The sequence below is a fragment of the Talpa occidentalis genome, unplaced genomic scaffold, assembly GCF_014898055.3.
Source record: "Talpa occidentalis isolate TD23 unplaced genomic scaffold, MPIMG_talOcc4v2.1 talOcc4.12, whole genome shotgun sequence".
Classification (NCBI taxonomy): domain Eukaryota; kingdom Metazoa; phylum Chordata; class Mammalia; order Eulipotyphla; family Talpidae; genus Talpa; species Talpa occidentalis.
In genome coordinates, this window is record NW_023601212.1 from 76,028,341 (window position 1) to 76,042,571 (window position 14,231).

Here is a 14,231-nt window from a genome sequence, read left to right on the forward strand (position 1 = left end):
AAGAAGTCAGAAATCCCGTAACAACAGCAAATACAAAAAAAAAAAAAAAAGCCCAAGAAAAATTGTAATATCTTTAGCCAAAGAATCAGCAAAAAGTCAGACTAGCAAGACAAAACTCTTTTAGACAGTAAACACTCAACTGCAGTCAAATGCCACAGGAAAATAACTGAAGAATCGATCCCACACCAGCAAGGGGGAGTGATGAGCCTGGACTTCTAACCTCAGGAGGCTTCAACCTTCACATCCAATTAGTATAAGAGAAACCTGAGTAGAGATCTGGGACCCTCAAATCCCCTAAACAGTAACAGGCCCCCACCCTGCCACCCAAACCATGCTAGTGAAGACCATATGAGGAAACAGATCTTCTATCCTCACAGGTTGTTACAGGTGCCACCTACCTCCCCATTGGGTGGATTAAGAAAAGGCTTTACTGAACATCACATCTCCATGGTGTCAGAAGGGGTGCTCCCTTCCCCCACCAAAGGTCAAGAATAAAACAAAGATCCTCATCTTACCACCCTTTAGTCATGCAAAACTAGGAATTCAAGTCAGTGCAATAAGTCAAGAGACAAAAATAAACACAGATCTGAAAGCAATAAATCAACTCCTATTTTCATTCATAGAAAATATCAAGGAAGCTATAAAGAAACACCCAGAACTAGTAAGTTCACTCACCAAAGTCACAGGATAAAATAGAAAATAAAATATAAGTTGCATTTCTAAATTTAAAAAAGTGGATATGGAATCCAAATTTAAAATAAAATAGCGTTGTGACTCCTCCCAAAAAAAAAGTTATATATCTAATGAAACATATACAGGACTTGTATACTGAAGACAAAAGAATGATGACCAACAATCAACACAGTAATATAAATGGTAAATTTCAAAATTCTCCCCAAATCATTATACAGGTATAACAACACAATTACTACCAAAAATCTCAGGGAAATATTTTTTGGTATAGACAACAAGTTCTAAATTTACATGAAATAGCAAAGGCACTACTGTAGCTGAAACAATCTTGAAAGAGGATAAAGTGAAAAGAAACATTATATTTGATTTCAAGACAGTATACAGGTATTACAGATTGTTGGTAATGGTGGAGAAATAGACTTACATTAATTGAACAGACTAGAGAGCTCAGAAATAGGCCTACACAAACACAGGAAACGGATCTTTTTTTACAAAGGTGTAAGTAATTTAATGGAGAAAGGATAAATTTTTAAACAAACACTGGTGAATTAGAAATTTTAATTAAAATGGACCATGGGCTTAAATTTAGACAACAAAATAAACCTAACAGAAAATCTTCAGGATCAAGAAATAAGCAGAGCTCTTAGACCTGACAATAAAGTAAGAAAAAGGGAAAATCCATAAATTAGATGGCATCAAAATAAAAACCTTTTAATCTGTTAAATTAAAAGATCAAAATACAAGTTACAGATTGGGAGAAAATATTTACAGACCACAAATTTTGGCATCTTCTTAAAAATTAAATGTGCTACTTTTAGCACATTTACTGCAGAGGAAACTTATTTCTACACCAAAGCTGTACACAAATGTCATCACAAATTTATTTGCAATAGAAAAAAATGGAAGCAATGCATATGTTCTTCAACAGGGGGATGCTTCAAGAAACTGTGGTTCATCTATAGCACAGAGCACTACTGAAAAACAAAAGGAACGACTTGGATAAATCTCTCAGGAATCATGCTGCAAAATGAGAATCCCAAAAAGTTACAGAATGCAGGACTCCATTCATATAACAAGAGATGACAAAATTATAAAAATGAAGGGAAAATTAGTGGCTGTCAGGAATAAATAACTAAGGACGCAGGGAAAAGTGCAAAGAAAGTGGTGTGGTTATAAAAGGTCAACGAGAGATCCTCTGAGTGACAGAATTGTTCTGTATCTTCACTGTATTGCAGCAAGCCAGGCAAAGGCACAGAGTTAATCCAATCTTCAGAGAGGAGTTGCTAAGGTTGTTCCACATGTTAATTACTGTAAATAATGCTTCCATAAAGATTATAGAGTAAAAGGTTTATTTTTTAAGTAAATTCAGTAATAATTTCCCCAACTAATAGAAGAGATAACAATTTTCTTGAATTTCAGTATACTGTCAATGGTCTTATACTACCAATTAATGGAAAAAATTCATGTTTGTCAGACTACCCCCCAAAAGTCACATATTTACTCAATAGTATACAGAGGAAACTGAGCATCTGTTATGTGCTGGTATTATGGACACACACAAAAAATTACAACATAATTCTATATCTCTAGGATCTTATGGTGTCATAAGGGAGAAAGACTCGTAAATAAGTAAGCCCATTAAAATGCATTATGTACATACAAGGCCAATTAAGTAAGGACCACTAGGTGGGAACCAGCAGCTGCTTACAAACAGGGGACCAAGACACTCAGATTGACCTTCCTTTTAAGGAGATCACTCTAGCAGTGTTTTGGAGCACTGAAAGACAGCAACAACAGCAACAATTAGGGGGCTCCTCTAATAAACCAAGATGGAGATCATAGGAACGAAATTAAACAGTTCCTCTGGGGATGAAGATGGCCAACTATATATTGATGCTTTACATATACTATCACATGTAAAAGGAAGAAAAGGTTTGATTGAAGAAGAAGAAATTAATTACGTCAGAGGTTTTACATTTGAGGAATCTGTTGAACTTCAGGACAGATGATTAACTAGTCAATTAAATACAAATGCATCTCCAACTCGAGAAAGCAAGAAAGATATTAGACTAGCGAGAGATTTTGAAATAATATTATAGATACAGCAAAACACACGAAATACAAAATTTCTCAAGAATAGGTACAATAAGATGGAGAAAAGAGGATAAGGAGTAATTTAATTAAAATAAGCAAAATTTTAGAAAAAATTATGGCTGAGTATCAAACTAATACAAAAAGACACAATTCACAAGTAATTTATGTAGAGAAACTTACATAGAAATGTGTACGTGTGTTGTGGTTAAAAAAGAGATGCTTGTGTATGCATACATATTTATATGTGTATGTTTGTATATATGTGTAGGACAGTGATCAGAATCCTGACTCAAGGAAATATTATCTTGTGCCAATGATTTTTGATCATGCATTACTTAACTTTTTAAATTTTCTTGCTCACTTATTTAAGACTGATTAAACCATTTTCCTAATTGTAAAACCAGGAAATGCTGGCTATTAAACATCAAGAAATTTACTTCTTTATAATTGTAGACAAACTTCAAAGAAGAAATATTGTTCTTAACAATTATGGGTTTGTAAAAAATTGTTTAGCCGATGTTTAAAAAGAGAGGAATTTCTTCTTTGTCCTTTTGGAGATAATAGAGGAAATTCCAAATTAATGACTCTATAAAAGAACATCATTTGGGAAATATATGGAAAAGAATGGTTTGAATGTTTTTTTAAGTTTCTCTAGGCCTAGATTTCTGTTAAAACTTTTTATCTCTCCAGATGAAAGTAAACTCATTCTGATTTTTGAAAAAAATCTCCAAGGTAAGTTGAAGAAATAAATCATCATGAAAGAATAACAACAAACATTTCACTAACAATCAGAGGCCTCAATCATAATAAACATGCCAGAAACAAAAATGATTTTTTTTCCTGTTCCTCCCCTCCCATCCTAATAAAAGAATACACTTCAATTAGCTATAGAACCTTACATTATTTAGCTTTAAATCACACACATATGAATGTGTTCTTTCCTTCTTTGGTTGTGAAAGGATTAGTAATGTGATAATTCAAATGAAGCAGTTCATTTAATGACCTCTTTTTATCCATTTCCATTAAGATTATTTCTTGAAATGTTTTTCCCCTTTTAACATTAGTTTACACTCATTTCTGAATTCTGAGATTCAGGTTTCTATGGCAGGACATTCAAGGTAAAAGGAAAAGATTAAGGAGGTAGAGTATAGTTTAAATTCATCAAAAGTTGTAACAGCAAATAGGCTGCTCAAAGAATGTAATCCACTGAGTAAAAAAGTAATTCCAAAACCACAATAATACTGTTTCCTGAACCTGTAACAAAATAGTATCTTATTTTTAATGGTTTTAGTAACTAACAACACAAAGGAGGAAATGGAGGATAGATCTTTAATGAAAAAAGTCCTATATTTTCATTATGATCAACTAGTAAGTAATTTCGCGCATAAAAACACAACATAATCATATCCACAGGAAAAAAAATGCAGAAAAAATAAGTCCAAAGAATATTAATGTCTTGCTTAAACCAGAAGAATGGAACAGGATTTTCTAACAAGCTTATGCATTTAATCACAAAGTATGATTTTTCATCTTGTCACAGTCATCACAATTTTCCATCATCTAGATCCTCAGTTTAATTCTGTAGTCAATATGCCAGTGTTATCAAAGAAAAAATCAAGAAATAACAGATTTCAAAAGGCAGGAGTTTTAGGCTCTTCCTGAAAAACTCCTTAATAACTCTCAAAGTCCCCAATGGAATAAATAACGCATATGGATCCACAACCAGAAAGAGGGCCAACAGTAACAGTGGCAGATAAGTGAAGATGTTTTAGAGGGTACACACTTGTTTCCCCTAAGCCTTGCAATGGTATATTAAAACATAGAACTGTTAAGCATTAAAATTTCAGATGAAAACAAAATTTATTCTTTCCCTAAAATACAATTCCCCCAACATAGTAAACAGTCTCATATGTGGTCAGCCAAAATGATGAGGAGTCTTTGTATAGTCAGATAACATTGCAAAGCTCTTCTAAACATGAATAAGCCAGGCCAGTTAACAGAAAGAAAAAAATAAAATAAAAACCTCTGGCTAAGCAAATGACAGGTAATGGGAAGTGGTCATCAGTTTGTTTCAAAAACAAAACTGTATCAAGTTTCATAATAATTTTCTGGAATATTCTCAGTCTGAAGCAGCACAATCTTTCCTGTTGCTGCAGTTTTATTGTTTTTCTTCTTTAAACTCAAAAGAACACCTCTGAACACAGTTTGACGAGTCCTTCCCCTTGGTCTGTGGCAATATGGCAATGCCAGATCACAAGTGCAGAGCATGTGTTTCATCCAAGAATCATTAAGTCAGAAGAAACACTTTCACAAATGAAACTTCAAGGCTCATTTGCTTCCCAGAGCAGCCAGAAGAGCCCTTCAACAAGACTGAAGGGAGGTAGCAGATTTCCCTTGGGAAATGAAAACATATTGACTTACCTTCTCTGCATACTTGAACTTAACATAAAACCAGCTTGACTTGAGCATTGTCTCCCCTTCTGCCCTCAGAGGAAAAGAAGGTGGAATAAAAAAAAAAAAATGAGAGAGCAGGAGAGAGGGAGGGGGGGAGGAGGGAGAGAGGAGGAGAGGGCAAGACAGGGAGAGAGAGGGAGGGAGGGACAAGAGGGAGGGGAAGAAAAACAAGGGGGGAAAAAAACAGCAGCAGCACAGTGTTTAAGAAAAAGTGGTATTTCAGCAAAGGCTTCTTTCAGATCCTGAGTTTTCCAGAGGATGACATGTATTCAAAGACAGGAGGGACAAAAGGGAAAGAAACAGAAAAGTGCACTATTTCAAACCTGGCTCCTTCCCCTTTATGTTCCTGTACACCTTCCCTGAGAGCCTAAAACACTTGTGATCTTGCTCAGGAAACTGCTCTCCAGGACTGCCTGGCTGGGCTGCCTGCCTCTCCTCCCTCTCCTCCCTCTCTTGGCTGGCTGACAAGAGAATTCCTCAAATGGACTTCAGCTGCCTTCATCACAAAAGGCATATGTCAGTAAAAGTAGGAGGCAGGCCCTGGCCCTGGTACCCTCCCAGAAGGACAGCCTCCTCTTTCCACCCTCCTGCCGCCTTGGGATGAATAATGAACTCCAACACTGCCCCCTCAGGACAAAGATTAACACCTGGCCAAACATCATTCTGACAAGAGCCTGTGTCTAGAAATAGGACTCTGCTACAGCTTTAACCCCCAGATCCCCAAAACAAGATCTGGAGGTAACTTTTCTCCACACCTACAAAAGAGCACAACACTAAAAATAGTCCAGTCTCTTTAGCAAAAAATGAGTAAGAATCCATTTTAAATTCTTCAGCTGAAAAAACATCTTTTAACTTCTTGTGGTCAGGGCAAGAGAAAGTGGAACAGCTTTCTTCTGTTATTTCCTTTTACTTCTACTAGACTCCAAAATAGTTCCTGGTATTGAGCTCTAGGAACAGTTTGGGAAAAAAGACTGACACTTTAAAGATATATTTTTCACCCAGAAATGTAAACACGGTGTTTTTACATTTGTTTTACTTGGATGAACTTATTAAACCTCTCAAGATTTCAAAAAGCAAATGTGAAACGGCATCAATATCTACTTTCCAAGACAAGAAATGGAAGAAGTGGAGAAAGAACTGTGCCTTGTAAGAGCAAGTGTTAGCATATGTGACTGCAAAGCACCAATGCATACTGCACTAAGGAAGATGTACTAGAGACAATCAGATGCATGCAAAAGAGGGATTTTCAAAACATTTAGTAATATGATAGCACATCTCTAGCCCATTTCCCATATCCCAAAATGTATTTATCATACACAAAATAACTAAGATTTATCTGAATTTCAAGGCAAACTCTAGGATGCTATAAAGGAACCCCACCCAGAATGATAAATAAAAAGGTGTATTTGAATGTCTGGTATTATTTGAAAGCCTTTACCTTTCAAAAAGGTTTGAAATAATTTACTTCTGATTTGCTTTGTGCCCACTCTTATTCCTAAAAACGAAAGGAGAAATGAAGACAAAACACTGATATGAGAAACTTTTACTGTTAATCAAAGGGTCAGATTCTACTTGCTGGCTCATCTCTCCTTCACACCTGCAAATAAACAGGAGCATGTGAGAGAAATTTCACTCCTCTGCCCTTGAGTCATGGAAGCACTAACCTTCATGAGGGGTCTATAGACCCCTCACACCTACAAACCATTTATCCAAGACACATCATGCTTTCCTCAGTCAAAATTTTTGAAGGTATAGCTTTCGCTGAGGTCTACATGTCATTTAATAAATATTTTATGGGAAAGGGCTATGCTTCTGTTTTTGAAGCTACTACAACAGTTGATAAGACTACACAGTAGCATCATTTTAATCTTCAAAAGTGTGGATTTATTGTCACTGGAATTCTGAAAAATTCTTACTCCTATATTACAGTAATTACAAACCTTCTCATAATATGTTTAAGAAACATTTTCCTCTACACTCACCCTAATATTCTAATACTATTTCAGCAGAGAAGTAATAAAAGTGCATAGAGAAACACCATCTTGAGATTGTCAGCAATCTCATCCCCTAAGGTCCAAGCACACTGAAGGGTCTCAGTGGACTCTAATTTGAGTTAATAAGTCAAGGTACATAAATCACTTAGAAGGTGAGAAAAAGAGTGAAGGACCGCTCACAACTGAAGACTTCAAATTTCTCTTAGAACAAGGGCTCTATTCTTATTGTGCCCTCTCAATTTCCTGAAGCTTTTCTAGCATTGTTATTCTTTCTAGAACACCCTTATATCCTTCAAATCACCTAACTCTTATGCGCTCATTCTTTAGATAAATGTAGTTGTTAGTTTCTCCAAGAATCTCCTTGTCCTCATCCTTGAGTCTGTGTTGGGGGCATTTCCAGCATACTGAGCTTCTTAGTCATTATACTATGTTCTTATCGCCTATTTACTTCTCAGCATCTTCCTCTGAAATAAAGGCCTCTTGAGAGCAATCAGTTTTAATCTGTGGCTTGGCATGGTGCCTGAGCACAGGTGATGCTTAGTTAGTAGCGGATGGATGGATGGATGGATGGGTGGATGGATGGGAGGGAGGAAGGAAGGAAGGAAAAGTTAGGCCATACAGCAAAAACAGGGGTGAGATGATGCATGTAAAATAGCACATTTTTTCTAAGTGCATGATAAATGTGTGCTATCACCGTAACCTTGAGTGGAGAGAATCTGAAACTGACATTAAGGGGGCAAAAAAAAAAAAAAAAACAAAAAAAAAGAAAACCAACTTGGTAATTGAACTGATGGGCAATACATGAGAAAGCCTTCTGTAACAACATCTGTAACAACAGTTCAGGGGTTTTCATTTTCTCATTTGAAACACAGACGTTGAAGAGAAGGTAGACAGCCAACAAGCTCCTGGAAAGAAATAGACTAAAAACACTAGAGCTTCACGGAAAGGGGAGTGCTTGTAAGAGGGGTGGGTGAGGATATTACATATGAAATGCAGGCTGGGGAAGACAAGAAGCCAGAGGGACTTGCGTTCTGAGAGAACAGAGAGGTTTACAGGGTTTCCTAGAAATGATGGGGGATGGGGGGAGATGACCGCTGACCAACTGTACTCACGAAAAAAGATGGCATATTTTGTCTTTAAGAGAGACTATGGAAGATTGTTTTTTCTGAAGGTAAATTAATTTTTGAACAATTTTCCCCCTTTATCATAAATCCAAATGATCTCAGAGAAGAGGAACAGTAAGCAATGAAGATTTCAAAATGCTAGAAAGTAGGAAATCAAGAAGTTAAGAATCATTTACAGGTTTAGTGAATATTCTGGTGTCCACCTTTTAGCATTAGGCCCCCTTTCAGGTTAAAAGAAACAATGAGTTCCCTATTTGCTAATATATTATGTTTTATCAAATACACAATGACTGAAGAAACAAAATTTAAGAATTGAAAAATGGTTTTAATTAATTTCACTTTATTAACCATCCCTTCTACAAAAACTTAATTAAAGCAATGTTCAAAGAAGAGGGCAGCGCACCTGCCCTATTTATTGTCCTGATAAAGGTTGTACCTGCCAGGTTTTCACTAAATGTGAATCAAACACAAGTGATGAAATAAGTAAACCCAGAGAGCTAAAGTGACTTCACCAAGGTCTCACAGCTGATCTATGGCTGAGCTGGGTCTGTGAGACGCTCTGGCTCCATAGACCAGCATCTAGTAGTGGTAGACTAGCTACTGGACATGCACTGATAACATTGGTAAAAATTATATATAGTTTTTTATACATTTCAAGTAACATAATAAGATCGTCCACTTGTTAGAATATAAGAGCACACATAGTCGTTACAGTCTAGGGGAGATAAAATAATGTTACTTATTTTCTTCCTTTAAATATCTAGTATTTGAATAGGTGGCATTGCTTAATGACTGGGAAGGAAGCAGATAAATTCAGGAGATATATTTTTGGATGTGTTTCATTTAAATTATTTTCAAAGAGGGAAAGGACAAGAATTGATAGAGGCTAAAGCAGAGGAAAGGATAATATAGAGGAGGGAATATTATGCGCCAAGCAATGATTTTTGGAAGAGCTGTGGAGTTAGACCAGTTCAAATTCTGATCATACCAAATATAGGGTACAACTGCAAACTAATTACTTATTGCTCTTGCAACCTCAGATTTCCCACCTGTAAACTGAGGGCAATCAAAACTTCCTTAAAATAAGGGCTCCTGTGACAATTAAATGGACTCCTAGTAATAAAGCAGTTAACATAACTCCAGGCTCACCAGCTCGATAAAGGTAAAGGCAGTGTGAACTGGAAACACTACAGAAACATCACTGCTCAACTTCAAGTCAGAAACCCCACTTGCTAGGACAAAACTACAATCATTCTCGTCTTCTCTCTGAAAGCTGACCTGTCATAAGTAAGGGAAAAAGACCAGTAAGGACACCTTTAGTCTGTCCAGATCCAGGGTGAATGTACGTGGTAAAAGATGACAGGACTTGTGAACCACAAGGCAGTTTTACCAACGATAAGAGAGTGTGTGTTCTCTAGTAAAAACATGACTGTTAATTTACCCTTAATGATTTTAGGAGCATTAAAAGCTCACAAAACCATACACAGATTTATCACAAACTAGCAACTAAACCCTTTTAATAACTGAAACCACAACCATGTCAGGCTTCTGCAGCAACTCATTTTCATATTCTGGCATAAACCCCATCTCCTAACTCCCACCCACCTTTTTTGTTTTGTTTTAAACAGTTTACTGTTAAAATGGAACAATCTATGTGGAGGAATTGCTTCAGCTGCACTAAAAGAACTCTATTTCCATAGCAGCTGTACTTGGAGCACACCATTTCCTCTGGCAGAGCATCTGAACACTTGTTAAGAGAGACTGAAGAGGTATGATGGGAGCTCAAGGACTTTCCCTTTTCTTAGCAAACAGGCTGGTCACAACTCATAAAACCTTCAGAAGAATTCACTTATCTGTCAAAAAATGCAGGAGTCTTCCAGCCTCATAAGTGGTACTACCTCTGTGGGGAAGGACTTTTCCCCTCTTCTCTACACCTCCCAGTCCCTGCCCATCAAGCACATGCATATGCTGGACATACATGTGTGTATAAGTGCATGCATATGTGCACACACATACACACACATATGCAGTTATTTTAAATCAGAATTTTCATCTTATGCCTTGATTCTCTCTAAGGAAGAGTTTGCAAATGAAAGTGTTCACAAGTTTAGCTTAACAGTAAGGCTTAAAATGACTTGAACACAAACTACAAAGAGATACAGCTGGATTGTAAACTGAAAGATTTTTATCTTACACTCTGCAATTCAGCAGAAAACTGCTTGTTCTTTCCTACTCATTACACTCCATGATAAATGTGTTCTTCCTGAAACCCTTAGGGGAAGAGAGAAGTGCACATCAGCTGAGCATTTCAGGAGGCAGAAATCATGCCTGTGTTATCTGCATCTGACCTACACTCTGCTCCTAAGAGGCACAGGGCCCAGCAGGAAAAAAGCCAGGGCCCGATGCCAAGAACAGACTCAAAAGGCAGCACTTCAACTTGAGTAGTTTCCAAAGTCCTTGAGGGAACCAGGCCAAAGTCCCATCTAGAGTTCTCAAGGTGAGAAGAAGGTCTAAGTAGACACCAGGTTATCCTATACGAAGCCCAGAAGATGAGAACAGTCTCCACAAGGGTCAGCTCCAAGTCTCCTAGCCCCCCTAAAGAGTACACTCTTGGACAATGTTCTTCCATAGTTATCCTCTGGGTAAGCAAACTCTAAGCTCTTACAGAGTTATACATGAACAGTGCCCTACTGTGCACTGAAGTATAGAAAATAATGCTCAATTTTTGAACCAATTACCTTCATATAGGTATCTGATGCTTAGAATTTCCTGCAGTTGTATGAGTTATGTTTATTTTCCCCTTGGAACTTTTCAAAGAGCTTTCAAATAGGTCAAACTCTTCCTGTGTTAAAGGCAAGAAAACTTACCAAAGTATCTAAGCTCTGGCCCAACCACGTTATTTATATCTAGAATGGATGTATTAAAAATATTCAAAGTCAAAGCCAGCATCTTTCCATTTGATTTCAAAACTTGATAAAGATGGGGGAGGGTTTTAAATAGTTCACATAAACCGTACTCCATATTCTTGATTGTTTCATCAATGACTCTACACCAACAGGATCTAATTATTTCCAATAATATTAGAAACTTTTTAAAGATACTGATAAGAATGTACAAAGGTTAAAAATTTTATAAAATACTGCAGCATCTGATGTACAAAAATAAATTACCAACAATATCTACTAAAGAGTTAGCCCATGTACAGAGAACATTAACCATACTCCATCAGAGATAAAGAGGGAAACGGGAAGGGGGGTGACAAGGAGGGAGTGAGAGAGTGAAAGCCAGCCAGAGGGAGAGAGGGAGAGATATGGAGATCTGAACCTGGAATAATGTGTTAGTGTTGTTGGAGAGACCAATGATACACATAAGAAATGGCTTATGGCCTCCTATTACAAAACAACAAACCCCCAAAGTGTCAATCAATACACAACACACAGAAGTTGATGAGCATCTGGAAGACTGGAGAGAATAGAGAGAGTCAATAAAGACTTGCTCTGAAAAAGGAGTTTTGAAGAAAATATAGATGCTGATTTGGTAAATGAAAGGAACAAAGCATACCAGGTAGGTATAAAATATCTACAAAAGCTAAAGATAAGAAAACTGAAATTGTGTTCTTTCCCATCGATAAACATTGCTCATATTTACCTCATCTCTACATCCAATGTCTTTGAAAGTGACTCATTCTGAAGTTCATCATGTGTCTTTTTATACAACTATGTGTGTATGTTTATACTTATTTCTATACAACTCTACTCATATACCTACTTCCTTTACATGCAGAATTAGAGAGATAAATGGCAACCAAGTTATTTTAACTTGTTTTGCAGGATGAATTCAGAATGATTATAATTACAGTTTCTTTTAAAAAATGAGGTTTTGTTCTTTAATATTCATTGACTACTAGCTTGCTTCCCACACACAACACATTATTTACCCTACAGTGGCTTGGTGCATCAATTATGGTAATGGTTTGTGAATAACATTCACATTACGGAAAAATGAGCCTGGATACTTAGCTCTCCCTCTGGAAAACTGTCACAAACATATGTATCATCTGTCTCTACTTAGAGTGCAGCAATTAGTAATTATAGTTGTATATACTTTTTTAAAGCAAAGGGAGAAAATAGATCTGAAATGTCATGTTTCCAAATGTTCTTCGGATGTTGTCTGAAATTATTTTGTTTGAAATCCAGTTGAAAAAGAGAAAATGCATTCTGACAAAATGAAAAATTATCACTAATTGCATACTGGATATTGAGAAACAAAGCATCACAAAAATGATGCCACCTATTGAAGAACTGCTTCTTCATCAGATCAGACTAGAAATAAATGCAACAGGTGGTAGGAGAACTGAATCCAGAACTTTGAGACAAGACAGACCTGGCTTCAAACTTGTGTCTTGCCATTCTCTAGCATGGTTTAGCAGTTATTTATAGAATGGCTACTATCAACGCAGACAGCACTTAGTTCTGCAGAAACCTAAATGAATAATAAAAATAGTTTCCCAAGTGCAATTCATAGTAAGAGAATCAGACACATAAAATGGTTGAGTACAAAGTGTAAACATTTATCAAAAGATTTTTAATATACACAAAGTTTAGTTATTTCAGCTGGTAGAGAAAGAAGGTAAGAGGTAGCTTTACCAAGGCATAAGCTGCTGAGCTACAAAGATGAGAGCGAATTGGGAGTTCATGATTTCCATGGAAGAGCACTCCTAGTTGACAAAAAAGGTCCAAGATGCCAACATGAAAATGGGCAGTTAGGAGGAAATGGAGATGATCACTTGAAGGCAGGAGGCCATAGACCTTGGAAGTTTGGTTTTTGACAGCCATCTTCATAAATATTGAAATTGTCCAGGTCACACATTACTTAGTCACAGACTCCTAATTTGTAATTACTAGTCATTTGTAAAAGGTGGAAAATAGAATACTCCTAAGAATTTTTGAGGACTGATAAGGTTTTCTATAACCTGCATAGTTTCTGACACCAATAGATTTCAAATAGCCCCTGAAACATTAGCAATTTATTATAGCCAAGAAAATGATTATTTAGAACAAAAGGGTCACAGTAATAACACAAGAGCTTTGAAAAAGAAAAAGACAGGGTAACAGGCATAGGAGAAGGAATGGGGACAAAACCATGCAAAAGAATCTGTCATTACAGGTTTTATTCTTCCACACTGCCCTAAAGGATTGATCACTAGAATTTTAAAGGTAATGGGGAAATGAAAAATGACTGATTATTAGGAAGAAGAGGCCTGTGGTCTTCTTGGTAAAGACAGAATGTGGGAATTTGCAATTTGCTCCAGGAAAGCTCTGATTTACCTATCACAAATGTCTGTGGGATATAGGCTTTCTCCAGTGTCTTTTCAGTCAACACCCCAGTCTCCCCCATTCCAATATTAAGGAGTATCAGGTTATCAAACAATCCATCACACTGCCTATCTAGAGATGACCAAATGCTCTCCCAGGAACTCCTCAGAAAAGAACTAATTCAGTGGTTCTCAAAGTGCCAACCCCCAGACCAACAGCAGCAAAGTCACCTAGTAATTTTCAAAATACATACCCTCAGGATCCCCCAATCCTACTGAATCAGAAACCTTAGGTGAATGGGGCCCAACACTATGTTCAATGAATCTTCTAGGTGATTTTGATGCGGGTTAAAGTTTGAGAATTACTGATCCAGTATGACCTCTTAGTTGTTGAAGAAAGCGGGGGTGGGTGGAGAGGAGTGGGGAGCAGACACAGAGAAAAGGTAATGCATGACTTGATTTCAGAGTCAAGGTCTCCAGACTCCAAGCTGCTTGTTCTTTTCTTTGCACTCTGCTGTCTGTGTAGACACCTAAGTAATTGATGGACCCCAGCTACAT

The 14,231-nt window shown here is 36.9% G+C and overlaps 1 protein-coding gene across 9 annotated transcripts in view; it reads right to left on the bottom strand.

Moving 5' to 3' along the window:
• Positions 1–14,231, bottom strand: part of AUTS2 (activator of transcription and developmental regulator AUTS2) — a 1,093,480-nt gene that overhangs the window by 742,452 nt on the left and 336,797 nt on the right. The window contains exons 1-2 of one of the 9 annotated variants that reach the window (XM_054693595.1): positions 5,565–7,770; positions 5,209–5,267 (exon numbers count right to left, since the gene is read on the bottom strand). The exons of 7 other annotated variants lie outside the window; for them this stretch is intronic. In XM_054693595.1, the coding sequence (XP_054549570.1) occupies positions 5,209–5,256 (48 nt within the window). In that variant the 5' untranslated portion in view covers positions 5,257–5,267; positions 5,565–7,770. Of the gene's footprint in view, positions 1–5,208; positions 7,771–14,231 lie in introns of those variants that run through there. One more of the 9 variants, XM_054693594.1, reaches the window with a different exon arrangement.